At 50.4% G+C, this 24,540-nt stretch overlaps 2 protein-coding genes across 7 annotated transcripts in view; one reads left to right on the top strand and one right to left on the bottom strand.

Annotated features, from left to right (window-relative positions):
* The first annotated feature begins 134 nt into the window (after positions 1-134).
* On the top strand, positions 135-13,740 carry Cfap184 (cilia and flagella associated protein 184). 3 transcript variants are annotated; one of them, XR_013344394.1, is made up of 3 exons: positions 135-1,913; positions 3,306-3,444; positions 13,694-13,740. XR_013344394.1 is itself a non-coding variant. In XM_026395341.2 (2 exons), the coding sequence occupies exons 1-2, from the start codon at positions 149-151 to the stop codon at positions 3,326-3,328; spliced, it is 1,788 nt and encodes a 595-aa protein (XP_026251126.2). In that variant the 5' UTR covers positions 135-148; the 3' UTR covers positions 3,329-4,578. The 3 variants fall into 3 exon arrangements, 1 of the variants encoding a protein (XP_026251126.2); XR_013344395.1 differs by lacking the exon at positions 13,694-13,740 and adding an exon at positions 4,435-4,445; XM_026395341.2 differs by lacking the exon at positions 13,694-13,740 and having other exon boundaries at positions 3,306-4,578.
* Tbc1d14 (TBC1 domain family member 14) overlaps positions 2,376-24,540 on the bottom strand; it is a 103,645-nt gene continuing 81,480 nt past the window's right edge. Inside the window, exons 9-13 of one of the 4 annotated variants that reach the window (XM_077803232.1) lie at positions 21,821-21,892; positions 21,044-21,172; positions 18,912-19,021; positions 12,273-12,531; positions 2,376-2,631 (exon numbers count right to left, since the gene is read on the bottom strand). In XM_077803232.1, coding sequence (XP_077659358.1) covers positions 2,548-2,631; positions 12,273-12,531; positions 18,912-19,021; positions 21,044-21,172; positions 21,821-21,892 — 654 coding nt within the window. In that variant the 3' untranslated portion in view covers positions 2,376-2,547. Of the gene's footprint in view, positions 2,632-9,273; positions 9,544-12,272; positions 12,532-18,911; positions 19,022-21,043; positions 21,173-21,820; positions 21,893-24,540 lie in introns of those variants that run through there. The other 3 variants (XM_077803230.1, XM_026395339.2, XM_077803231.1) reach the window with 3 other exon arrangements.

Here is a 24,540-nt window from a genome sequence, read left to right as displayed (position 1 = left end):
GTATTGGCCGACTCTGGCCGGAGGTGGGGTGGAGGGGCAGGATGCCAAATAGTGTTTGACCAATCGCGGGGCTCAGCGCGTGCGCCCGGTTGCCCCGGGAAACCTAACAGCTTCAGCCCGGGTCCGCGGCCTGGAGCAGTGGTCGGAGATGGAAGGGCATTCCGAGCGCGCTGGGGACTCTCTGGACCAAAGCGGAGATGGGGAAAGCCTCGTCTCTGGGACCAAGGCTACCTCTGACCTCCAGAGCCCCGCCGAAACCTCGGAGCCTGAGCCGGAGGCAGAGGAGGCAGCGGAGGCGGCTGGGTTGGTAGAGATCGAGGAGGGAGGCGCCGCCGAGGACGCGCCGACCGAGGCGCCAGAAGGGCCGGCGGCCACCGAGGCCGCGGACGAGGACGGGCTAGGAGAGCCGGGGAAGCAGCCAGAGCCTGAACCTGAGCCTGAGCCGGAACCCGAACCCAAACCTGAGCCCGAAGAGGCGGCGGCCCAGCCGCAATCCGAAACCAGGCCTGAAGAACCGGAGGAGGCTACAGAGAAGGAGGAAAAAGAAGAGAAGGAGGAGGAAGAGAAGGGGGAGAAAGAGGAGGAGGACGAGGAGGACGAGGAGGAGGACGACGACGACGACGACGACAAAGAGGAGGAGAGAGCGGCAGCAAAGAAGAAGACGACGACTAAGAAGAAAGCCCCGTCTAGCGACTCTGTGCAGTTATCCACTACCCGCGAGGATGCTGCTCCAGCCCCAGCGACTGAAAGAGAGGAACCTAAGCAAGAGGAAGAAGAGGAAGAGAAGGAAGAAGAGGAGGAGGAGGAGGAGGAGGAGGAGAAGGAGGAGAAGGAGAGTAAGGTAGAGAGTGCTGAAAGAAAGGAGAAAAGCAAGGAAAGGCAGAAATCTTCCCTACTGGGCTCGGTGGACTACCACGACCAAGAGTGGTCGGAGGAGGTGCAGAAACTGGAGGAGCAGCAGCTTCGCAATGAGCTCTTGGAGCAGTACAACACCCTGGTGGTAGAGCGGAACCGCTATCAGCGCTACAATGTGTACCTGCAGCACAAGATCTGTGAGGTGCTGCGCAAGAAGAAGGGCGTGGAAGCAGTGGAGGCGCTAGATAAGGGCCCAGAGCCTGAGGCCCCCGAGAAAGAACAGGCATATTTGCACTACCTGGCCATGCTGGAGGACATGAAGAAGCAAGAGGCCGATGACCTGGAATGGTATCACCAGGAGCTGGCCCAGCTGAAGCAGCAGTGCCAGGAGAAGGTGGCCAGGGTAGAGAAGGAGTGGCACCGATTCCAGGCACTCAAGAAGCAGGTGGTGATGCAGGCCATGGGCAGCTGCCGCATGCGGGGTGGGCGCCAGGCTGCACTGCGGGAGGTGGAGCAGATCCAGGCCTTGGAGGATAAAAAGGAGAAGGAGATGAATGCCGTTCGGCTGGAGAACGTGCAGCTGAAGCAAAGCCTGTCGCATTTTGAAACCAGAATGAAGGCCCAGGAGGACTTGACTGAAGGTCTGCTCCTCATTGATTTTGAACAGCTTAAGATTGAGAACCAGACCTTCAACGAGAAAGTGGAGGAACGAAATGAGGAACTTTTAAAACTTCGCAACAAGGTGACCAACAATGTGCAGATAATAACCCATGTGAAGGAAAAGCTGCACTTCATGGATATGGAGAATGCATGCAGAAAGGCACAGCTTTTGGAAATTGAGGCTCAGGTGGCTCTAGGAAGGGACATCCTGACCAAGACCAAGCAAGCCCGAGACAGCCTGAGGGGTGACAACATCAAGCTGAACCAGAAGTGCGGCCTTCTGGGCAAGGAATCATTGCTTCGGGACTTGGAAGAAAAGATGGACAAGACTGAACTACTCAACCAGCGCCTAGAATCCCTTAAGCGCCATCACGCTGGGCTTACTTTATCCTGCAAAGGTATGAGGCAGAAGATCAGGGAAGCCAAAGCCTTCCTCCCCCCCTGATATGGTGGACGAATAGAGCAGCAGAACATTGTCTCATCCACTTTTACTTTCCCTTGTTGCTATCCTTAAGAGGCCTATGATCTCTGGTTTAGGAACCATGATGTTTTTCTCATTTTTCAGCTTCAAAACTAGTGCTGACCACAAAATTGGGTTAGCAATTTTACATGGATTGAAGCAATAGACCCAGAGAAACAAAAATGGAGTGATTTAATGTAACATGACTTCTCAGGAAAAACTAGAGTTGAGCAATTCCATAATTTCAGTAACTTAGTACTAAAGAGCACTGTTCCTCTTCTATGTGTAAGTAGGTGAAGTTCAACAAGTGGGCAGAGTACCAAAAAGTCTATGCTTAAGCAAATTATTAAATTCTCTTTGGATTTATTAAGCTGTGTAGTCCTGAATTACTGTCTCAATTAGAAACTTACAAAGTCCCCTTGATCTTGCTTTGTCAGTAGCCAGTACTAGCTTCTGGCGTGTAAATATCCATCCATCCCTCTCTCTCCAGGAAACAGGAAGGAGGACCAACAGGAAAGGAAGCCAAATGCTTGGTTGTCTTTACTTTTTCAGTGGAAGGAAGCTCAGTCTTCTCACCATTTATGTTTCTGTCTTGATGATGGTTTTCCATTAGAATCAAAACATTTTCTTGGATCCTCTGAAAAAACTGCATTGATCTGTTTAAAAAAATAAAAGTGGCATGTTTTTTCCCAGGGGAAACAAAACAGTGACCATTGGTTTTACCAGGTGCAAGACTGTGAACGGTGGCTGCTGCCATCACATATGACAGCCTTCCACACCCAGCCGAGTGCTCTGATGGCAACAGGGTGCTCGCTCATTCCTAAACTTCATAGGTCATAGGAAGACCATCCGTCTTTGGTGCTGGGTGCCTCTGAAGACTGGTAGAAACCCCACTCAGGGCAGGTGGCTCAGTGGCTGAGAATGTTGCCACTGCTTTGTCTTTTGATGACATGATTTCGTTTTCTAAAGCATATTCCCTGTGAGGTAGAGGAAAATTAAAACTCCTAACTTCCATGGCTTGAGTACACTATTTTCTCTGATGTCACCCACATGTACTGAGGCAGACAGTAAAAAGCTTAGATTTCCACTGCCGTCCTCCCCTTACTGTGATGGGTCTTCCTTCTCCCCTTGTCCATCAAGGCCAAGTGGAGCAGTAAGTCCCTGCCAACAGAACTCTCTTCTTTGTGGCTCCAGCTAGAAGCAGTGCAGGCCTACTGGGTTCTTCTGCTGCTGGGGAAGCCTCCTGGTGAAGGGTCAACAGTGCTGCATGTCTTGACCAAGCAGTGGCTTTCATGATAATGCTGTCCTTTGTCTCTCTGGTGTACTGTAGAGAGAGCTGGTATTCTCAGCTGACTTTGGACCAACAGCATTGCCCAGCCGAATCCTGCAGCTTGGAACCCCGTGACAAGTGGATCCCAGCCCAGCTGCAGAAAGCTTTAAGCTGCAAATGACCAAGTAAGGACTGCAAAGTAAGTCACCAATGTCCTCAGGTTACAGTCCCTGTGCTGGACAGATACACCCCCTCCTGTGGCCCCACCTCCTGTGGTTCCAATCCGATTACAGGGCCAGGCTTCACCAGGAAAGAGCAACACTCCACAGACTGTTTCCTAGGGTAACTTCTGAAGGAAGAAGTCCACAGCGCTGTCTGTGGCCCATCCAGCATGCAGTCCCTGCTCAGAGAGTGCCTCCTTAGGCTTCTACCCGCCACTGAGATCTAGGTCCCTGGAGGCCAGCAGGTTGTTTGGCATTATGCTAATGTATTAACCCATCTCCTTCACATTCTGAAAATAGGCCTTATTTGAATGTTATGTCTCAGAAACTGCTAAGCCCTGTGTTGGATTCAGAAATAAATTACAGGAAGAAAGACCATCCTCTCAAAAGTGAAACCAAGGAGGGAATATGGCAGGGGCAGTTTTGTAGTCAAAGCAAGAAACACTGCAGGTAGACTGTGGACAGTCCCAATGCAGATGATCCACAGGACAGGACTGTCACAAGGAGGTTATCTTTATGAGTGTTAAAAGCAAAGGCTTGGGCTGGGGCTGGGGCTCAGCGGCAGATTATTTGCCAAGCAGGTGTGAAGCCTGGGGTTTGATCCACAGCACCATGAGCAAAGGCCTTCTTATCAGAGTGCAGGGCCTGAAAAATACATTGTGAGCAAGATGCTACATGAAACTAAACCTTTTTAATAGGTATAAATCCCCAAGTGTCCCCTTCAATTTTATAGGACAGTTTTGTAAATCAGGTGCCCACCTAAGCAGAGGCCAGGGCCCCTGAGAAGGAAACATTTACCTTTGCTAAGTGGAAGTCATTTATGGTGACTTCCTGCACTTGAGATTTTTACATTATGTAACCGTACGAGATTGTCTGTAGCCCTAGTTCTGTCTTGGCCCTGGTGTGGGAGCCTGCCCATAAGACAACGGCAGCTCTGGTACCTTGACTTGGTGCTTTTCACTTTTAAGCTTCCAGCTAGCACCGCTGTGATGAGTCCCACAAATGCAAGAATGGAAGGGACCACAGGGCTCTTGGGAACTGTGCAGCACTTTCTCTACTACTTCTCAAAGGTCCTCTAGTTTGTACTTACATATTGGTTTTAACAAGTAAGATCATGGGCTGGGATGTGGCTCAAGCGGTAGCGCGCTCGCCTGGCATGCGTGCGGCCCGGGTTCGATCCTCAGCACCACCTATCAACAAAGATGTTGTGTCTGCCGAAAACTAAAAAATAAATATTAAAAAAATTCTCTCTCTTAAAAAAAAATAAATAATAAATAACCTTTCTCTTTATTCTATGCCTTTCACACTTTAAAAAAAAAAAAAAAGATCACACTCCCCTAAGGCTGCCATGGGTGAGCACAGGCCTATCTAGAAAGATCTAGCCTGGGGCGAAGACTCTGGCATCAGGCCAGCCTGGGACAATGAACTCATCTGTAAAATGGGGAAATGCATTTCTAGAAAAAAAGCAGAATAGGAAAACAGTATCCCTTATCCGATGATAAAATTAGAGGAATTTTAATTTTCTTTCCTGTATTCCCCAATTCTACACAATTAACATGGATTTAAATTGGGAGATAATTTCAGTTTTTTAAAAATTCATAAGTTCAAGAGCGTAAGACACTAAATACTGTTAAGGGAATGAGTCTAGCAATCCACCGGATGTTTCTGGGGTTTTTATGGTAGGGTTAGTTCAGCCTCTTGTTTTTGTTTCATCTTCACAAGCCAGTGGGTAGGAGCTGGGTCCTCTTCCAAACCTTCAGTTGTGGAAAAAGAAAATGAGGACTAGGTCACAGAGCTCCTAATGGCAATGGGTGGGTAGAAGATTCAACCCCAGGTCCGTTCTTAACATCTACCCAAACTGCACCTCAAGTTCAGCTTTATTTTTAGCTGGAGCCTTTCTACCAGGAGCCACACAGCAGGGGAAAAAGATGAAGGAACACCACTTAAGATGAACTGAGGCTCTGGGGTCCAGAGCCAGGCTTCCAAGTCCACGGGTAGCTCATTTTGTTGTAATGTCAGAGCAGAGGACAGTTCTCCTCACTCTGCACAGAATGTCCCACAAGGTGTGTGCACCCTGGGAAAGGGGCTTCAGCTGATCCAGGGAGACCTGGCCTTGGTGTGAACCTGCCCAGGAAGGGAATCCGCCATCCCAGAGCAGGCTGGCTGCAGGGAGCAGTGCTCAGAGAAGCCTTGGAGCAGGACAGGCACTAGATGGCGCCCTGAGCCTCTCAGAGATATCTGGATACTTCTCAGCCAAGTTCCAGGCAAGAGCCTGAATATCATCAGCAAATGTCTGAGCACATATTTGGCACCATACAATGCGGGTCTCAGGATTTCCCTGAAAACTGAAGTCCCTCCACATCTTAACATGGTCCCGTCTGAGGGGACTGGTCTTGTCTCTGAGGTCTCTCTCTGCTGGCCAGCCCCCTCCCTTCCCACCAGGAGACCAGCAGCTCCTCCCAAAGTACAGCGGGGGTGTACCTGCCCCCACACTGTGTGGGTGCCATGCCTGTGTGTTGGCCCTTCTGTGCCTTGGTGGCAGGCTCCACACTTTTGGAATGGTGTCTGAACTGTCAGCCCCACTCCCCAGGTGTACAGTGCCCAGGAACAAGTGTCTGCCCATCGTGTTTTAGCATTCATAATCCACAGCTCCCTCCATCAGCCTCCAGCTGCCCTGCAGGCCATGCACAGATGATGCAAGTGTCCCCACCAGGACTTAAGGAGCCAGGCTCCAGAAGGTCCCAGAGCAAACGAGATCTCTCCAGAGGGTGTCTGAGACCTGCTCTGCCACCACCCAGCTATAGCAGCCTGAGAAAACCATTTCTCTGTGTCACATGTGTGGAAGGGGACAATGATCTTCCACAAAGCTGCTGTGGAAATTAAATGAAATTAAATTTAATTTCCACAGTGCTTGGCCTAGTGCCCGGTGTGGCCACAGCAGCCAGACAGCTCTCAGCAAAAGTGGCTGCTGTCCACTACCCTGCAGCTAGCCAGCCTACCTCAAAGCCTGCAGGGACAGGGGCGCAGAGAGAAGCCACTGGGCTCAATGGAAGGTGGCTCTGTGTCTGAGCACCCTTCTGAGTGTGCCTCCTCCTCCCAGCCTCGTGCCTGTGGGTGCACTCATTCCGCTGGGGTCTAAGTACCTCCCGGCCCTCCAGCCCTCTCCACCAACAGCTTTACTGACCCTGCCCCACAGAGAAGGCCCTGCCACCACACTACTGGGTCACAGCACCTGACTCACAGGCTTCTGAGGAATTGCAAGGAGCCCTTAGCCCAGGGGCTGGCACACAGTGAGTGCCTGCTGCACTCTGGGGTGAGTGGTGACATGCGCAGGGGCGGTGAAGGTCACAACAGGATAGCTTGAAGAGAGGCAGCAGCACAGGGGGGCCCCTCCAGCACAGCAGAGAGGGACCCTGGGCTGCATCCTCTTTTTGATGAACAAGCTTAGATGTGGATTTCAAAGCAGCAGATGCTCAAATTTCTGCCATGCTTCAAGGAAGAACCTCAATTTTAAACCAAACTACAGAGAATACAAGTAACAATTTTACATGACTTTTATTTAATAAAACTACATATTTACAATTCAAAAAGTCCTAGTTTGATACACTTTACTAAATAAAGTCAGAGGTTAACTGTTCGAGCCATTAAAACATGATCTGCAGCAATGTTATCAGGAGTTCCTATCAGCAGCTCTTTAAAACTCAGAAGCCAAGCAGTTACAAAGTACCTCTGAAGTGAACATTGTTCCCAAATGAGATCTCAATGACTCTGGAGGTGGCTCTTGGGTCTAAAGGGCAAGCTGCTGCTGACCCCAAGCCCTGGGGTACAGAAAGTCCCTGGCCCTTGAGGTGGACAGTGCAAACTTCCAAGAGAGCAGCACAGCAGAGTTGCCAGGTCACCTAAGCAGCAGCCTCAGAGAAGCAGGATGCTGTGCTTGCTAACAGCACTCTGCCCAGAGGGACCACAGGACCCTTGACAGGACTTAGAACTCTACAACCTCTTAGGGGACACATGGAACTCATATGATCCCTTAAAAGGCCCCCAAAACCTCGTCTGGACTGAAGATGTGGCAAACGTCCCAGACTGGCAGGGAGCCTGGTCTGAACCTTCATGCACACTGCAGATTGATGTCGGGCCATTTGACAAGCAATGGCGAGGGTGGGGCAGGAGCCTGCTCCTCACCTCTCTACGATCTAAGGAGCATTGTTATGTACAGTAAGAAAATATATACATCTTCAAAGAACAGAACACCCTCATCACGCACGCAACTGCGCACATCTGCAAGGAAGACAGTGCACAGGCCACTGGCCTAACTACATTCAATACCTCCATGTCAGGAATGGCTGGGTCTGGAGGCCACCAGGACCACAGGTGAAGATGGCACCTCGTCCACGAGGTCAGGCAAGGCGGCCTTCCAAGGCTGAGGTGTTGTGGGACCCATCATGCTCTAGAACCTCCCTCGAGAATTCACAGGAGAATGCAAGGGGAGGGGAGGTTCCAAGAAGAGGGACACATGGAGTAGGACAGAGGGTGTGCACATGACCCTGGCCTGCTAACCTGCTGCGGCACCTGATATATGGCCAGCAGGCAGAGCAGATGCAGAAAGTTCATCAGGACAGGCCACCCCCATGCTGGTTGCACCCCCAGCCCAAGCCCCCTTGCTGCATGTGGTACAGCACCAGGGCCTCCCTCAAAGAGGAGCTGTTCCCTGGGGTGGGAGAAATGGCTAAGAAAGGTGAGTGCAGACCACACCAGCACTTCCAGACTCTGGCTGTGTCCTTGAGCCTGGCCTGTCTGCACCCCCAAAGGCCAATATGCTAATAATGGGTTACCAGGTGGGAACTTGTTTCCATCTCTCGTTGGACTAGTCCATGCAAAAACTGCTCATTTCTGTGAATTTGGGAAATCAAATTTCTTATACAAAGTTCTCAAAATAGTCAAGGAAAAGCGAGAATAAAAAAATTGACAATAAACTTGGGAAAATCAGCTAAAATGGGAAAGGGATCATGGTCCAGACAATGAGAATTCTGACAAGACTGGTTAAGTACGTGTTGCTCGCTCCTCTGTCCTCATGGTGGTTTGTGAAACACCTTGGAAAGCCAGGTGTGTCAGGGGGTCCCTGGCACTTAGGACAGTCCAGCTATTCATGACAAAAGTGAAATGGGGATTCTGCAGAGCACAGGAGCAAACCCCTCACATGCTTCGGTTTCCAGCACCACACAGCCATCCTCAGCCTCCCTGGAAACAAGCAGGTGCAAGGGGCACCCTGTTCTTTAAAGGAGGCTGTTCACATCAGCTCCCGGGGGTGTTCTGCCGCCACAGGCCCCTTCTGCACACAGTCCCCTGCTCCGGCTCCTCACCACAGCTCCAAGGACTCTGGGAGGCAGGTTCCCACGGAAACCTAACGTGCACTGTCGGCCTTCCTGCTGTGATTTTGTCAAGGCAACATGGTCAAGTGTTAATATGAAGGTCATGTGGACTCCCAGGGAGCCCAAGAGCAACACTCCCCATGTGTCCATCTCCTGTTATGTTGTCTTGGTAGGCAGGTTTCAAACTCATGGCCTCCAGTTCTGGAAAGATCATCTCAATAACTAAATCAGCGATTCCTCTCATCTAAAATATGAGCCAGTATCATCTCTGAGATCTCCCAAAATAATATTTCTCATGCATTTGGCTAAAAAAATTGTAATGTACTTTCCAGTGGCTGGCATAATAGCATTACAATTTAATTGACTTTTGCTGAAACAAAGGAGGAGGAGGGATCAACCACTGCCCTGTCTTTAACCTGTGCAGAAAGCGCAGTGGCTGGCTGCAGCCCCCAGGGCACCAGCCCCTGAGCTGCTTAAGGCTAAGCCTGGATTTTGCTGTTTGTTTAAGGCCAACTCCAGCGTCAGGAATCAACATGAACAGAGCGTGCCTGCTCCTCTGCTGCCACTGCCGGGGTGGGTCTGAGAGCACACAGGTGCCACCTGAGACCTGCCTCAGTGCCAGTGGGGGTCACATCTGCAGCCTCAGTGTCTGAGGGACGGGCTTCCTTTCTCCATTTCCCGGCTGTCTTTTTGCAGCGCAGCCAGCACCTAGAGCACAGAGAAGACTGCTGTGGTTAATCCTTGAGAGGCACTGTCCCCAAGACACCCATGAGAGCAGCGCAGAGTGGAGCAGCGCAGAGCTGAGCAGGAGCTGAGCAGGAGCAGCGTGGAGCAGAGCAGAGCAGAGCAGAGCAGCGCAGCGCAGAGGAGCCGAGCAGAGCTGAGCAGAGCTGAGCAGGAGCTGAGCAGGAGCTGAGCAGGAGCAGCGTGGAGCGGAGGGGAGCGGAGGGGAGCGGAGTGAAGAGAAGCAGGTAGCAGTGCGCAGAGCTTAGCAGAGCGAGGCAGCGCAGCCAGCGTGATGGCAGCCACCCCCAGGGCAGCCCCTCCAACTCCGCCCACTCCGCACTTTCCCACCCTCTGGGTCCTCTTTCCTACGTGGGCCATTTCCTACACTCATGCTGACCAGCCATAACACCAATGTCACAGCAGGGTCGTGGGGATAGTCTCTTCCCTCAGCCCCACAGAACAATGCTGCTCCTGTCAGCTTCTTCCTTCATCACCAAGAAACCAAAGCCCATTCACAGCCTCCCTTTAGAGGCCGCCCCAGAGCCTGGCCCTGGTGCTGCTCCCTCCACTGCCCTCAATGCACTGCACCTTTACTTTAAAACTCATTCCAGGGCACTGTGACTACCCAATAATGTCAGTGACAGCACACATGGAAGAGTTCCACCCAGATTCTGCCATTTTGCCTCCTCTCTTTTATCTGTTGAAACTATGCTGGGGATTATTCAAGCAGTGGGCGCGTGTGCATGTGCCTGTGCGCCCACTGGCAGGGCAGGAGAGCTTCTTTCACAGGAAGTACCAGGGAAGGAAGCTGCAGGAAAGACCTGTAAGCCCCGAATGCACAAGATGTGAAATCAGGGTAGGGACAGCCCTGCCTGTGAACAAAGGCCATTAAGAAAGGTCTTGGCTGGGTGCAGTGGCACACACCCCACAATCCAAGTGACTCAGGAGGCTACGGCAGGAGAATTGCAAGTTCAAAGCCAGCCTCAGCAACTCAATGGGACCCTAAGCAACTTAGCAAGCCTCTGTCACAAAATAAAAAATAAAGAGGACTGCAGATGTAGCTCAGTGGTCAAGTGCCCCCAGGTTCAATCCCCGGCACCAAAACACAAAGGCCCCGACTTTTCTGTTGAGGCTTTAGAAAACTATGGAAGCAACAAATCACAGAAGGTTCCAGAAGACCTCCTCACACACAAGGTCAGCTTCAGGGGCATTCAGCCTGTGCAGTCGCATGCCCAGAGTTCAGGCAGCCCGGCATGGCCTACTGCTCTGCAGTCATGGCTTAAAATTCTTGGAAATGTTCTAGTCACAGCCCTTACATCGTCCATCATTCATTAGCCAGAGAGAAGTCGCTCCTGCCCTGACACCTAGCGCAGCCCAGCCAGGCCTAGGCCTCCCCACCAGCTAGGCAGACCTTTACACGGCTTTACTGAAATGCAATTCACCCTTCAAAGTGTGCAATTTGATGCTTTGGGGGATATTCACAGAAATGGGCACATATCACCAGTTAATTTTAGAACACTTTTGTACCTCAAGAAGAAACCTCTGTACCTCTCAACCATAACTGTCCTAGAGTGACCAAGTACAGGCTCTGGACTTGCTGTAGGTCAAAGGGCTTGCCTTCCTCACAAATGAGGGGTGGGAAGGGACAGAAGAGAAGAAGGTGGAGCTGCATAAAGATGGTATAAGACAAAGATCTACGGGCCAGTCAGGGCAAGGACCCTATCTGGATCTTCATCAGTGAGACCGTGGATCCATTTATGCTGTCTGGCCCAGTCAGAACCTTGATCCTCAGCACAATTCCTAGTGTATGAAGACAGGAAGGCATCAGGGACTTTCTGGGTGATAGCAGTGCTGTGATCATTTATGTTCCAAGAGCCAGCATGGTTTGGAGACAAAACATGACAGTGGACATATTGCATGCAGAACACTTGGGAGCACGGGGAGGGGCACTGAAACAGTCCCCCTTCACAGATACGAGGCTGATGACTGGCACGTGGGGTTCATTGTCCTAGTTTTGTAAATATTTTAAGTCATATACTAATAAGAAAGTCAGGTCCATAACAGGCACAGCTGGCCCGTATGGGGAAGGGTAAGCCTCCAGACCCACCAGCTGGGCCTGGTACTCAGGTAACCTCAAGAAATATAGTCAGTCAGGTTTTTTTTTTTTTCTTCCTTTTTTCCTTTTAAGTAAGCTAAAACTTGGAGTGAGACAACACCCACCAATCCCACTGGGGTAAGCCCTACATGGGAGCCTGGAGGAATGCAGAAGAAACCACAGGCCAGAGCAGCACAATGGAAGGAATATCTGGAAGGGACGGGGCCTCTTCAGGCAACCGTGACTTCTCCTTCTGTGATCTGCAAGGTGAATCAAGCTGCACAGGGCACACCGCTCCCAGGCGGCCCAGCTAGCCAGTCCCTTTTGCTCTGTCTAGCGTCTAGGGCTTAATTTACAAAATGCTTTGGGGCACGTGAAGAGTACTGTATGGCCTCCTAGAAGCTCTGAGCTCCCAGTACTGATACAGGGGAGGGGGCATGCCACGATCTCTAACAGGCAGGAACCCATAGAGCAACCTGAGGCAGAGCCAGGAGGCCGCCCAGCTCTCCTCGCCAGCAGCCCAAGAACTGTTTCTCAGCACTGTGGGCAGCATGCTCCCTAGGTTATACTGTAGTGCCAGCCATATAACCAGAAGGAGGAGGAGGAGACTGCTTACCTGTGCCCACTTCTTGTTCCGACTTTGCATCTGGACTGTAGCAATGGCCGCAAACACCTCATCTGCTGGCAGGTCCTCGGGCAGCCTGGTCAGGAACTGGGCACTGTGGATGAAGTCCATCCTTGTCAGGATGTCCTCAAACAGCTTCAGGATGCCCAGGGCCGTTCGGAAGAGGAACTCCTCCCCATCCCGACAGAACACGTCCCAGATGCGGCAGGCCAAGTCCAGGGGCAGAGACTTACTGTACAAGGTGAAGATCCTAGGGAAAGTGAGAGAGCGTCAAGTCTGGAATGATACAAAGAAAGAACTCTCAATTCTAGCCTGAACCATGAAGAATGCCCTGAGTTAGTCCCTACCTATAGAACAGGGCTGGGGATCAGCCAGAGTCCACCATGCAGGCTGAGCTCCCCTTTCCCAGAAACACGCACTGAAACACCATACAACTGCACCACCAATGCCAAATGCTCCTGCTGCAACAGGCAGCTAGCCAGCACCCACTGTACGCCCCCTGTGGTGGGGCTGGGCAGGACGGGTAACACACAGGACGCCTGCTCATACAGTAGCATCAGGTGGGCCTGAGGGTGTGCCTGTGGTGGAGGGCAGCTTCCTCTCAGCAGGGGCCAGCAAAGAGCAAAGTAGCATTTCCCAATCAGCTTGACTATGGATTACAAAACACAGATCTTAAACTTGTACGATGAAAACTGTCAGATGAAAAAGTAAAATAAAGGCATATGTTCCTTTAAACAATATGATAATTGGTCAGGATGGGGGGTACACGCCTATAATCTCAGAGACTCAGGAAACTGAGGCTGGAGGATCATCAGTTGGAGATCAGCCTCAGAAACTCAGCAAGACCCTCTCTAAAAAAAAAAGGCTAATCACAGTACAAATTACGCCCCCTGCCCGCAGCCTCGGCTGTCTCACTGGCAGTACCTACCTCCAGGAGTAAATGGCCCTGACCCAAAGCTCCCTCTGCCAGGCACTGCAGGGCTTCTGCTGTACGGAACTCGCTTTAGTGTCAAGTAGCTCTGTCCTAAGCTTCTTACCATCACAAAAACAGAAAACACTGTCATCACTGGGTCTAGAAAGCACAGTTCAAGAAAGGTCTTGAGACCTTGTGTTTCCTCAATCTGCAAACTGCTCTCAACTCCGTCCAGAACAGACTCGTTAACATTGTATTTTAAAAAGTGAGAAAGGTAGGGCCCAGTGGCGCATGCCTGTAAACCCAGTGATTGAGGAGGTTGTGCCAGGAGGATCACAATTTCAAGGCCAGCCTCAGCAACTTCGTGATGCCCAGTCTCAAAAAGGGCTGGGGGGATGTGGCTTAGTGATAAAGCAGCCATAGGTTCTTTCCTCAATAATGACCACCCCAAGGCAAAAAGCCCTGTGCTAATCTTTTTTATTAATTCATTTGTCTTCAGACAGTCCAACAAGTGAAGAGTTATGCTGAGGGAGCTGCAGTGCCAAGGAGCCACCTGCTTCCCACACAGCAAAGAGACAGCTGAACGGATCAGACCCGACCCTGGCAGATTACAAAGCCTGTGCCTCGAACCAGTAATTTTTAGATGCTCAGCTGTATTTTAAACCACATTTAAACACAGGAGCCAGGTGCACATGGGACACTGAAGCACTCTCTCAGAAAGCAGCTACACAGCACCCTCACCTGGAAGTCTCAAGTAAAGGGCTCAGGCCACTGCCTGGGAAGCAGATAGCAGGTTCAGTCCAGCTCCCACAGAAACCCAGCCAGGGAAGCTGACCCAATGAACTGAAGAGCTGCTGTCCACACACTGGCCCAAGAATCCCTTCCCCACCACCTGGCCTCAGCCTCCCCTCAGCTAAGGACTGTGTGGGAACAGGGATGAGCAGGAATCCCTGGCAGTCTGCCAGGCCCCCTTCTTGCTCTCCCCATAGTGGGAAGAGAGAATCCATGGGTTTCTGTCTCCCAAGAAATGTTTGTTCCCTACCCCAACCTGCAGCACTGCATATTACTGCGCTGTGTATCAAATACAGCACGTTTAGGTCCAAGTAATGCACAACAATGGATTTTTGTGTTGCTATGCCAACAGAGTGGCTATGGGCTTATTAAAAAGACAGCAAAACCAAGCCATGTGCACCCACCTCCCCACATGTGTGGATAAAGGTAGACTCTCCTCTCCAGCCACATCTCTTCCAGCTGCCTACCTGAGCAGAACGGAAATGGGGCACTAGGGAGGCACAGAGAGAGTGCAGGGCCACTGTAAGCAGCTGTGGGGCAAAGCCTCAGGAGCCAGCAGTACAGAAGGCAGTCAGTGTCCTTGCAATAGAGGGACCCTGGTCTGCCTCAAGCTGCCCAGGCTACATAGGGCAAGTGACTGCTTGCTGCTCTGCTGGGTGCCGCCCCACACCTCCTCCCTAAAGCCCTTCGAGGAGGCGCAGTCTCACCCTACGTGGCAGAGGAGGAAACTACCAAGAAAGGAAGGTGGTGGAAAAGCAGGTTTTAGCGTAAAATAAAAGGGTAAAAGTCACCTAGCAGCCTCAGTCATCATGAAGTCACACAGAGATTGGGATCCTCAGGCCCTGACACCCCAGTATCCAGCTGTACCCTGGCTTCATCCTTCACCTCATGGCACCTGGGGATCCCTGTGTTCCTAAGAAACTCAGAGACCAGGAACAAGTGTGCTAGGTAAGAAGTCTCCACTAAGCCTCAGCAGACTCTGAAACTTACTCAAGAGCCACTACTGGCATAGACTCAGCACTAAGCAAAGGCAGAGGTGCAGACACCAAACCTGAGATGCCCTGCCTGGTCCTGAGGGCAGTGCAGTCCATATCACCCCAAGCCCATGCGCTCTCCTCTCTGCCCCAGCACCAAGCAGAACATGAAGCTTAGCCAATGGGCTTCAGTTAACAACACCTGCATGCCGGAGGCTCAATTCCTCTGGAGAAGGCTGATCGCAAAGCAGTGCTTGCACTTGAGGAGTCCCGAGTCCTGGGCAGACCTATGGCCCAGAAGCTGAGAGCCACCCATGAACGCTGTGCAGAAAATGACAGCTATCTCCTGGGAGCCCGCTTGCCCTGCACCTCCTCTGTAAGGTGGGAATCCATGTAATGATAGGCTTTCTAGGTAAACACCATTGCCAAAGCCACTAATAAGCACAATATGGAATGTACCACTCGATACTTTGATTAAATTAAGACTATCATAAAATCCACTTATGCCTCCAAAAAAATCATGCCACTAGGCAGCAGTGGGAGATATTTTGCAAGTTAAATGACCTTGTGCCAGTCCTCCCAGAGTGTGGACCCTTGACAGCTGGCCACTCAAAGCCCTGTGGGAGGACAAAGACAGGTGACAAGCCCCGGCTCTGATCTCCACGTCCACATGATAAAGAGAAGCAAGGCACACCTGGGAAGCGCTCTCATCAGCAAAACCACCTCCCTGCGAGCCTCGAGGAGGAGTGCAAACAGCTGAGTGGGCTTCTGCCAGGCTTCAAACTCATGGTTTCATAGGTTCAGTCCACGGTGGGCCAAGTTCCCTGCCCTGGGGCCAAATTCATTGCCCTGGGCCCAAACAGAGGCAGAACATCACAGCAGAAGTGTACAGTGGAGAAGCACCACCCTGCTAATGGCAGCAGGAAACAGAGAGAGGAAAGAGGAGCAGGGAGGATGCTCCCTTCCAGCACATGCCCCTGGTGACCCACCTCCTCCAGCCATGTCCCACCCGCCTATCCAAAGGAAGGCCTAGGAAGAACAGGTGTGCCTGTGCCCAGGACATGAGCTGACCTGGGTCCAGGCTCTGGGAACACAGAAGTAACCCACAAGGCTAACAGCTCAGTATGGCTGGTGGTGGGAGGGAGGGAAGCAGGCTCTGGGGACAGACAGCAGAGAAGGGCACTTCTCCTACCTGAATTGCAGCATTCTCATCTGAGCACTGCAGAGCACACCCAGGACACTTGAGGCCACACTGCACAGTGCCCTCAGGCTTTGCCATGGAGAGAAGAAAAGGGCTCTTTCGCCTAAGCAGTTGGTTGCTCTAGCCCTGGGTGGTCACACCACAGGCACGTGCACAGTGCCAACCACATGGCACATGCAACCCAAGACAGGCCCAGGGCTTCCAGGTGCAGACACAGCTTCAGAGGAAGGAAGCGTGATGGAGAGCAAGGATCTGAGTCAGACTAACCTGGACCACGTACTACAGGGGAGACACAGGGAGAATGGGCCTCAGGGACCTCCTCTGTGCTCAGAAACAGGGTACCTTCAGTGTGCGATTCCCAAACAGGAGCTTCAAGGCCAGGCCTGAGCAAGGTCTGTTCTTGACCTTTGCTTCTTCCTCACTGCTCATCTGATTCTGATGGAGCTTTCACCTAACTGTCAGCACCCAACAGACAACCTTGATCACTATGGACCCACCTCTTCTGTAAGGTGGAGACACAGCTTCCAGGTACAGACACAGCTTGACTAAAGAAGCCAAGAGCCAGGCATGGTGGCACACGCTTATACTTTCAGCAGCTTGGGGACTGAGGCAAGGGGATTATAAGTTTGAGGTCAGCCTCAGAAACTTAGCAATGCTCTGTTTCAACTAAAAAATAAAAAGGACTGGGATGTGGCTCAGTAGTAAAGTACCCCTGGGTTCAATCCCCAGTACAAAAAAAAAAAAGAAAGAAAGAAAGAAAAGAAAGAAAGAAAGAAAGAAAGAAAGAAAGAAAGAAAGAAAGAAAGAAAGAAAGAAAGAAAGAAAAAACCCATGAAATGTATGTGTCCTGTGCCAAGTTCAACTTAAACAGTTTTTACTGAGGACGTCCTGTGTGCCCAGCACTGGCACTGCAAACGCAGATGGTGCAGATTTCATCAAAAATAAGCCGGCCCTGCAGGGGCCTCATGGAGGTGCAGTGAGCAGCAAACACATCACAGAATAAAACCCTCAGCTCTGGAAACCCTTGGAGCTTTCTTTTCAGGTGGACACCCAGAATTATAGCCACCCATGGGCTGGGACAGAAGAGGCAGAGCTGTCCTCTGGGCATGTCCCACCCAGCCACCAGTGGACTGTGAAGTCAGTGAGGGCGGGTAATCAATAAGAGAACAGAGGGCTTCAGAACACTCCCCACATTAGGGTTAGGTACCTTCATGGAACTCTTGTTCTTGGCACATACACATTAAGTTTTTGCACACAAGACTGCACACAGGGTCACCATATAAAATGTATTTCCTAGCAGAGTGTGATAGTACATACCTGCACTCCCAGCTACCTGGAAGACTGAGGCAGAAGGACTATAAGTTCTGGGAAACTTAGCCAGACCCTGTTTCAATATAAAAAGCCTAATCACAACAGGGGGCAGAAGTGGGGGTCAAGCCAGACACCCTTTCTTCATTATGGCACTTTTTCTCTTCTGCAGAGCCCCTTCCCAATTTGGGAGTGTTGTCTTGAAATGCCCTGAAAGGTTCATCCTGTGGGTTTCACATGGGCCAAGCAGGGCACAGGGCATGGAGGGGCTTCATGGCCATCACAAGGCCACAGGCAGTATGAAAGACCCTGGGGTCACTGCAGGGTTGCTGGATCCTGAGGTACACTCCCTTCCTTCACTCAGGTGCCTGGTCCTCTCACCTGACCCTCAACCTGGCATACTCTCTGGGGTGACGGTCACACCCTTTTCTCAGCAACCCCGTTCCCTTCTGTACACAGCTGTGCCTTGGGTATGGCTCCAGCAAACTCTGAACTTCTCACTGTGGATCTCAGGAGGCCTCTATTTAGACAGTCCACAGATACCTCAGAATTCCTGAGTCCTAACCTAGATCTGCCTCCATTTCTGATCTCAGCTCTGATGCTTAGGCTTGGACCATGAGGCCACCAATTGTCTGACATCGAGACCAGCATGTTCCTGGAACCCACCAACTCCCTGCTCCTTACCACTTCCACTGCCCTTTGCTGGTCTCTCTTCCCCAGGAACTCCTGCTTCGCAAGTCACTCAAAACTCACTTGTGACCCAACACAGGCCTTCAAGAGCCCCTGTGACCTCCAAATCCTGCCCAATCCCTTAGTATGGCCTCTGAGACTTGCCACAACCTGGCTCCCAAATTCTCTTTGCCCATCCTTGGCCTCTTGATGTAAGCCCAACCCCACCCACCCACTGCTGCTTCTCTGGGACTCCACATTGCTCCCCCCCATGCCTTTCCTCAGTGGACTCTGACCCCTAGGCCAGGTCCAGCACCTCCTGCCTCCCTCTGCAGACAGCACCCACCACTGCTGGATAGTGCCATGACCCAGGCCTCTCCACAGCAGCAGCAGCTCCTTGCAAGTGGGCACTGCATCCTGCTCTTCACCACCCCAGGCACTTGGCAGAGGGCCTGACACATACCTGCCACCTACAGACATCTCATCTGTTTATAGATGGACAAACAGCACTTTGAAAACAAACAGGTCCAAGATACCATCTTTCTCTGGAGGAATCTAGAAGGGCCAGGTAGTAAAAGGAAGCCCACAGTGCAGAGACATGATTAGCAGAGCAAGGCTCTGGAGGATAGCTGGCACATCCTGGGCAGGGCAGAGAGGAAGCCAGAAAGCAGGGCACGGGAATTCAGATAAGCCCTGGAAGAAGCTCACCATGAGGACAGTGGAAAGCCGGCAGGGGACGAGAAAACACGGAAAACCACAGAAAACAGTCTTACCAATCTATTAGGTAGATGTCTGGAGTTAAGTTGTTTTTCTTGAAATGAGCAAATAATTTCGGCAAATTTTCTTCAAAGAATACCTCAAATGCAGCGAAATAAGTCAACATCTAGGGAGACAATGTGAAATATACTAATAAACTAATTATCAGCACAAGTTTTCAACCTATGAAAAAGAGTCAATATGTTTACACCTTTAGAATCTAATGATTATCTTATAAAACTGCTACATGTTTTGAATGGTAACTAACTGTAGGTGCTATTCAGGCAAATTATGATAAGCACTATCTCTAATCTCACAATAGCATCACTAGCTACTGAACCCAAGAGCAGTTACAGGATATGCCTAAGAGGGGTAGAAGAGCATTATTATTAATATATGGTAGAGCTGGGACTCGAATCCATGCCTGTCCCAGGGTGAAGGCTGAGTTTTACAGGCTCATTCCTTTCCTAGACCATCTAAGAAAGGTCAGTCCAAAGGACAGCAGCACCACCTGTGAGAACCCTGCCATAAAGGATGGTCCCACTCAATATTCCCATTCTAGAATTTTCCCTCAAAAATACAAGCTAAACTAATAATAGTTTTTATTACATATTTACAAAGAAAAAGCTGGAGTCTTCAAAGTTAGCAGAAATTTGAGAGGGATTGTTTTATTATAAGGGTAAAATTCAATTTACATCAGGAATATTTCCTAGGAATAAATTTCAGGAGCAACATCAAGGCAGTATGTGTTAGCACTGATGAGTTGTCTCAAGAGTAAGAATCTGTCCTAAAGATTTTTTCAATCTCTGACGATTATATTTCTTGAAAAGTTCTCACCTGATCGATTAAGAAAGCAATACCTGTAAATGCTCACTGCAGAAAACTTAGACAATACATGCATTCCACTGAACTCTGGCTACCTATCACAAACACTATAGCTGAGCTCATGTCCTGTGACTGTCGATCAAATACGGTTGCAATTATATCATATGTTCAATTTTACAGACTCTTGAAAAAATTAGTGAGGTTCCTTCAGCACTCCCTCACATGACAGATTATCACTGCTGCACTGGGTGAGCCCCAGATGTGAATCCACTACTGCATTTGCTGAGCCCCACTTTAAACAGTTTCCATATTCACAATTACAAATCTACATGATGACCATCTCTATGCATAATGTTCTGTCCACATTTGTAACTTTCCTAAAACTGACTCTTACTAGCGAACTGCATGCTAATGCTGGGAACAGCACCAGTTGTCTTCCAAGAGGACCCTACTAGTTCATATTTCCCAGCAGCCACCAATTTAGCACGTTTTCTGAGGAGTACCCATAAGTCCTTAAGCTACCAAGGAAGAAGCCCTCCCCAGCTGATCTCAAGTAGTAGATCACCAGGTGCTGGAGCACTAGTGATCCCTCTGTGCATTGAGACGAGGCTAGATTAAACGCTGAGGGATTCACGAACTGCTAAGTCTTCTTCCAGGTTACATAAGGAGCAAAGGCTCAGGAACCAGAATGGATTCAAACCTCAGCTCTTTCACATACCAGATGTGTCTTGAACAAGTCACTCTGCCCTCCTGAGCCTCTTCCCTCACCTGTACCAAGCAGAGGACTCAGTTGCTAAGTGTGTTAGGGCCATCAGGCAACCACTGTCAACTCCTTCCATTTGTTCAGTGTGGTGAAAACCATCTGTAGCAGCATGCTGAACAAACTGCTGCTTCATTTTACAATAAACGGGCATGCTCTTAAACATGCCTCCTTTCTCCCATGTAGGAGCACATTCCAGAGGCCCCACGTGACTGTGATTGGTAGCTAAGGTCAATTCTAAGATACTGTATGGAACAGACCCACGGTGGACACTGCCATAGGTTTTCCTAACACACCAAGTACATATGTTTGCACTGGAGCCACCCTCCTCCCTCATTTAAAGACAGAATGCACTAATCCACTCTTACACATGGCCAGTGAACTCCTGTTTCTATGCTTATCTCAAACATGCCCAGGTATTCTCCCACTCCATAGTGTTCCTTGTTACCAATATCTCTTTGTGGAGGAAAAATGCATTCTTTTTCCCCCCTGAAAATTCAGAGTGCTTTATGGGCAACTCCATAAAGACACAGCACCCAGGGCACGTACACAGAGCATACTCACAAGGCCATGGTCCACTCGGAAAAACGCCATCTGACAGGGTTTATTCAAGAGATTAGAAAAAGCAATAAAGGCATCTGCAGTGTCGAGGTTCAAGATCAACACTGCTGCTATGAAGGACATGCCCTGAACCTGGGGAGGGAGAGAAAGTGTGTCAACTCACAGCAGCTTGTCCTCACAGCACAAGGATCCGTGTAGCCACCCACCCACTACTGCTCACCCGAAGCTGAACTGCTGGCCCCATCCACTCTGACCAGTCCTCTCAGTGCTACCACTCAGCCCAAAGGACACCTATTCCACTCTTCAATGGCACCCCACCCCTCCAAATGGAAAACCATAGCCAATCCCCATTAGGCCTTTGCATCTGAAACACTGTTCTCAGTAAGGGCCCTGTCCTGGGGCTACAGACAGGCACATCTGATTTAGCATGTTTAACAAAAGACCATGCACACACGCGTGCTAAGCTGCAGAAATGCTGGCAGCACACTTTTCAAAAATGGTTACCACTTGAGGCTTTATTGAATTAATGTTAGGAAAAAAAAATCACATGCAGAAAATGGAAATCACACCCAGTTCAAGTGTGATTAACGCCCCCCAGCAGCCGAGTCAGCTCAATTTCTTTATGTGGGATGGAGTCAATTCATTGCCAGGAGACCTTTCATCTTCCTCAATAAAAGACAAAGGCATTCAACCTGGCATCGGCAGCTGAGGCATTTTGGATAAAATCTCAACTTTCTTTATAGATTGTAACATTATAAAGTACTGAAAAACTTCACTTACATAGCCCACATCCGGTCGGTAACAAGTATAAGCGCCCAAAATACTGTGCAACATGTCATGATACGGGCCACCCTAGAAGGATCAACAACCAAAAACATCACATGCATAAGTACTGTTAGTGCTCAGAACAGCGCTGGATGCTACTGCTGCCACCACCAGTCACTTGCTACTTACAGAGGAGGAGATGCCAAGCATCAGGCTGCAGCTCTACATGCAGTATGCAGTTTAACAGACTAAATACCAACTCGCAGTTAACAAGGAGGTGTGCCGCTCAACCATGAAGCTGCTCTGAAAAGGCTGATGGGTCAGGAGTGAGCGCCTAGTAAAATGTCTTTACTCCTGCTGAATGCCACATTCCCTTCAAAGTCAACCTGAGTGGGCAGGAAGCTCTTCAGGCAGCCCTGCTCCTGGCCATGCAGACGGTGACTCTGCAGCATCCCATCCCTAGATGCCCTCATCCTGAGGGTCCTTCCTGCCTCCCTGCCCCCAAATGACATTCGCCTTGCATCTTTTGCATCTTTCTGAATAACAGGTCTGGGGAAAGGCTCTAGCCTTAGGTGTTGGCAGCTGCCACTTTATTTCAGTCACTCTCCCAGCTATCCATTCACTTCAAGATTTCCATTTGCTCCTTTAACTGCTTCTAAAAACATTAGTGGTAGCCCTTTTTTTCCCCCTGATGGAGCAAGAAGAAAGCCCTGAGCCGCCTCACACTACTGCTGGTGTGCAAGAAGACACCATGAAGGGACTGGCTGGGCCCAATGCAAACCCCTCCAGACCATGTGCTGGTGGCTACCGTGTGCTGGTGGCTGACACAAGAGTAGCAACACTCCTGGCATGTGACAGAAGTCAATCCACAGGTGACCTTGGGCACCTCCCATCACATGCTGACCCATCAAGAGGCTAAGTAAAGTAAGAGACACTTGCAAATGAGAAGAATGAGAGAAGGAAAAATAACAACCACAGAGTCAAAAGATGGCATCCAGGCCTGGGGGAGGTACAGAATCAAGGCCACCACAAAACCAAGAGTGACTATGGGGAGGCTTTGTCTGTCTGTCTCAGGCTGAAGGAGAAAAGTATTGTGAAAGCTGCATGTTCTTAAGGGAAAGCACTGTTCACCCTTATGATTCCTGCCTTCTTGCTCCAGTGCCAGCAAGTGGCAGCTCCTTCTTCTAAAGGCCCTTAACTTGCTTTTGGACATCTGTTCCCCCACTGCCCTTTGTTATTAACCATTAACTATTCATGAGATCGAGAACCTTGGGACCCACAGGCTGAGGGAGACTTGCTTGCACAAAGCAACCCAGAGAGAAGAGGCAACCTCTCTACCACCTGCCCCAACCCCTCAAAAGGGACCCCACAGCTCCCACTGCCCTTCTTCCTGGTCTACCCTCCACCTCCAGAGAGCTACCCAGGGATTCTCCAGCTCAGCATTTCTGAAGTCAAGTCCCTGGTGGTATGCCCAGGGAGCTGCCCTGGGCCCTGGGGCCAGGGAATTGAGAAGCTGGGCCTGGGCTGCTGTAGGGCCTTTGCAGGCTCTGAGGGCTCTGTGGCACCATGTGTAGACAAACATGTGAATCCCAGAACCTGAGTTTGCCAACAGCAAGGAAGGCTTTAGGAACCGTTTTAGGAAACACTGCCCCAACTGTCATCTGAGTTCTTCTTGCTCCCCTCTCCTCAGGACAGTCCTCCCAGGATCCTCCCTTCCTTTTATCTCTACTAGTCAGAAAGGTTACTAAGCTCCCTCTGATCCTACACTGCAGGGAAAGATCAGGAAGACAAGGCCTCTAGCCTAGTGGGCCTACCACACCTCTTCTAGGCTGCCTGAGGAGAAAACGGCTCTTCAGCTGGTGGCAGGAGTCAAAGATAGTAAATAATAACTGAGCACTGATGGAGTACCTGTTATGTGCCAAGTACTTTCAATAGCCTGGTTAGGTAGCTGTGAGCATCCCCAGGTTACAGATGAACAAGAGGAGGCTTAGAGGGGACAGTTTGCCCCAAGGCCACAAGCTAGCCAGAAGGCAATGGAATGCAAGCCCAAATCTGCTTTGAAATACTTTCTACAAAGCAATACTTCTTGGCCTTCATGCAAGGAAGGATGAGGTGTGAGAACCCTGGTGTGTGGCAGGGAGCCCTTGGGACTCAAGCAGGATAAAGCCCTCCCAGAGTAAGAAAAGCCTGGGCCGATTCATGAGAGCTAAGGAGAGCTGCAAAGCCTGGGGTGCTCGAGGCCTCAGGGAACTAACAGCTGTAGAGAAGAGCAAGGAGAAGAACTGTCAGGTGGGAGGAGAAGGAATGGAGACAGGGCCCAGTTAAGGCCTGCCACCCTGGGGCGCTCACAGGTTCCACCAACGTGACACCAAGACCAGGCCTCTGGGTAGCTTTGTATATTCTCTCCTTCTCTAGAGAGGAGAGACCCTCTGCAAAGATTTCTAAGACCCATATGGGAGTGTTCCTGGCTGGATTCAGAATCGGGAGGAAGCAAGAGAGTAAGAGTACCCTACAAGGCACCAGGAAGGTGACAGGTGGGAGACAGCAAACTCTGGGCAGCCATGTCCATGTCTGAGGACCCTCCACACTCAGGCTCTTGAGACCCCTGCTTTGAAGGGTCACTCTGACATGGCAACCACATGCTGCCCCTGGAGGCCAACACCTCCTCAGTCCTCCCTTCCAACCTACTCAACCACCAGCAGTCCTCAGTGCTGCACCCACACTGGCTGGTACCC

Source organism: Urocitellus parryii, chromosome 10 (genome assembly GCF_045843805.1).
Source record: "Urocitellus parryii isolate mUroPar1 chromosome 10, mUroPar1.hap1, whole genome shotgun sequence".
NCBI classification, from domain to species: Eukaryota; Metazoa; Chordata; class Mammalia; order Rodentia; family Sciuridae; genus Urocitellus; species Urocitellus parryii.
The sequence above is the reverse complement of the archived record's forward strand: the minus strand, read 5'-3'. Positions and strand labels throughout refer to the sequence as shown.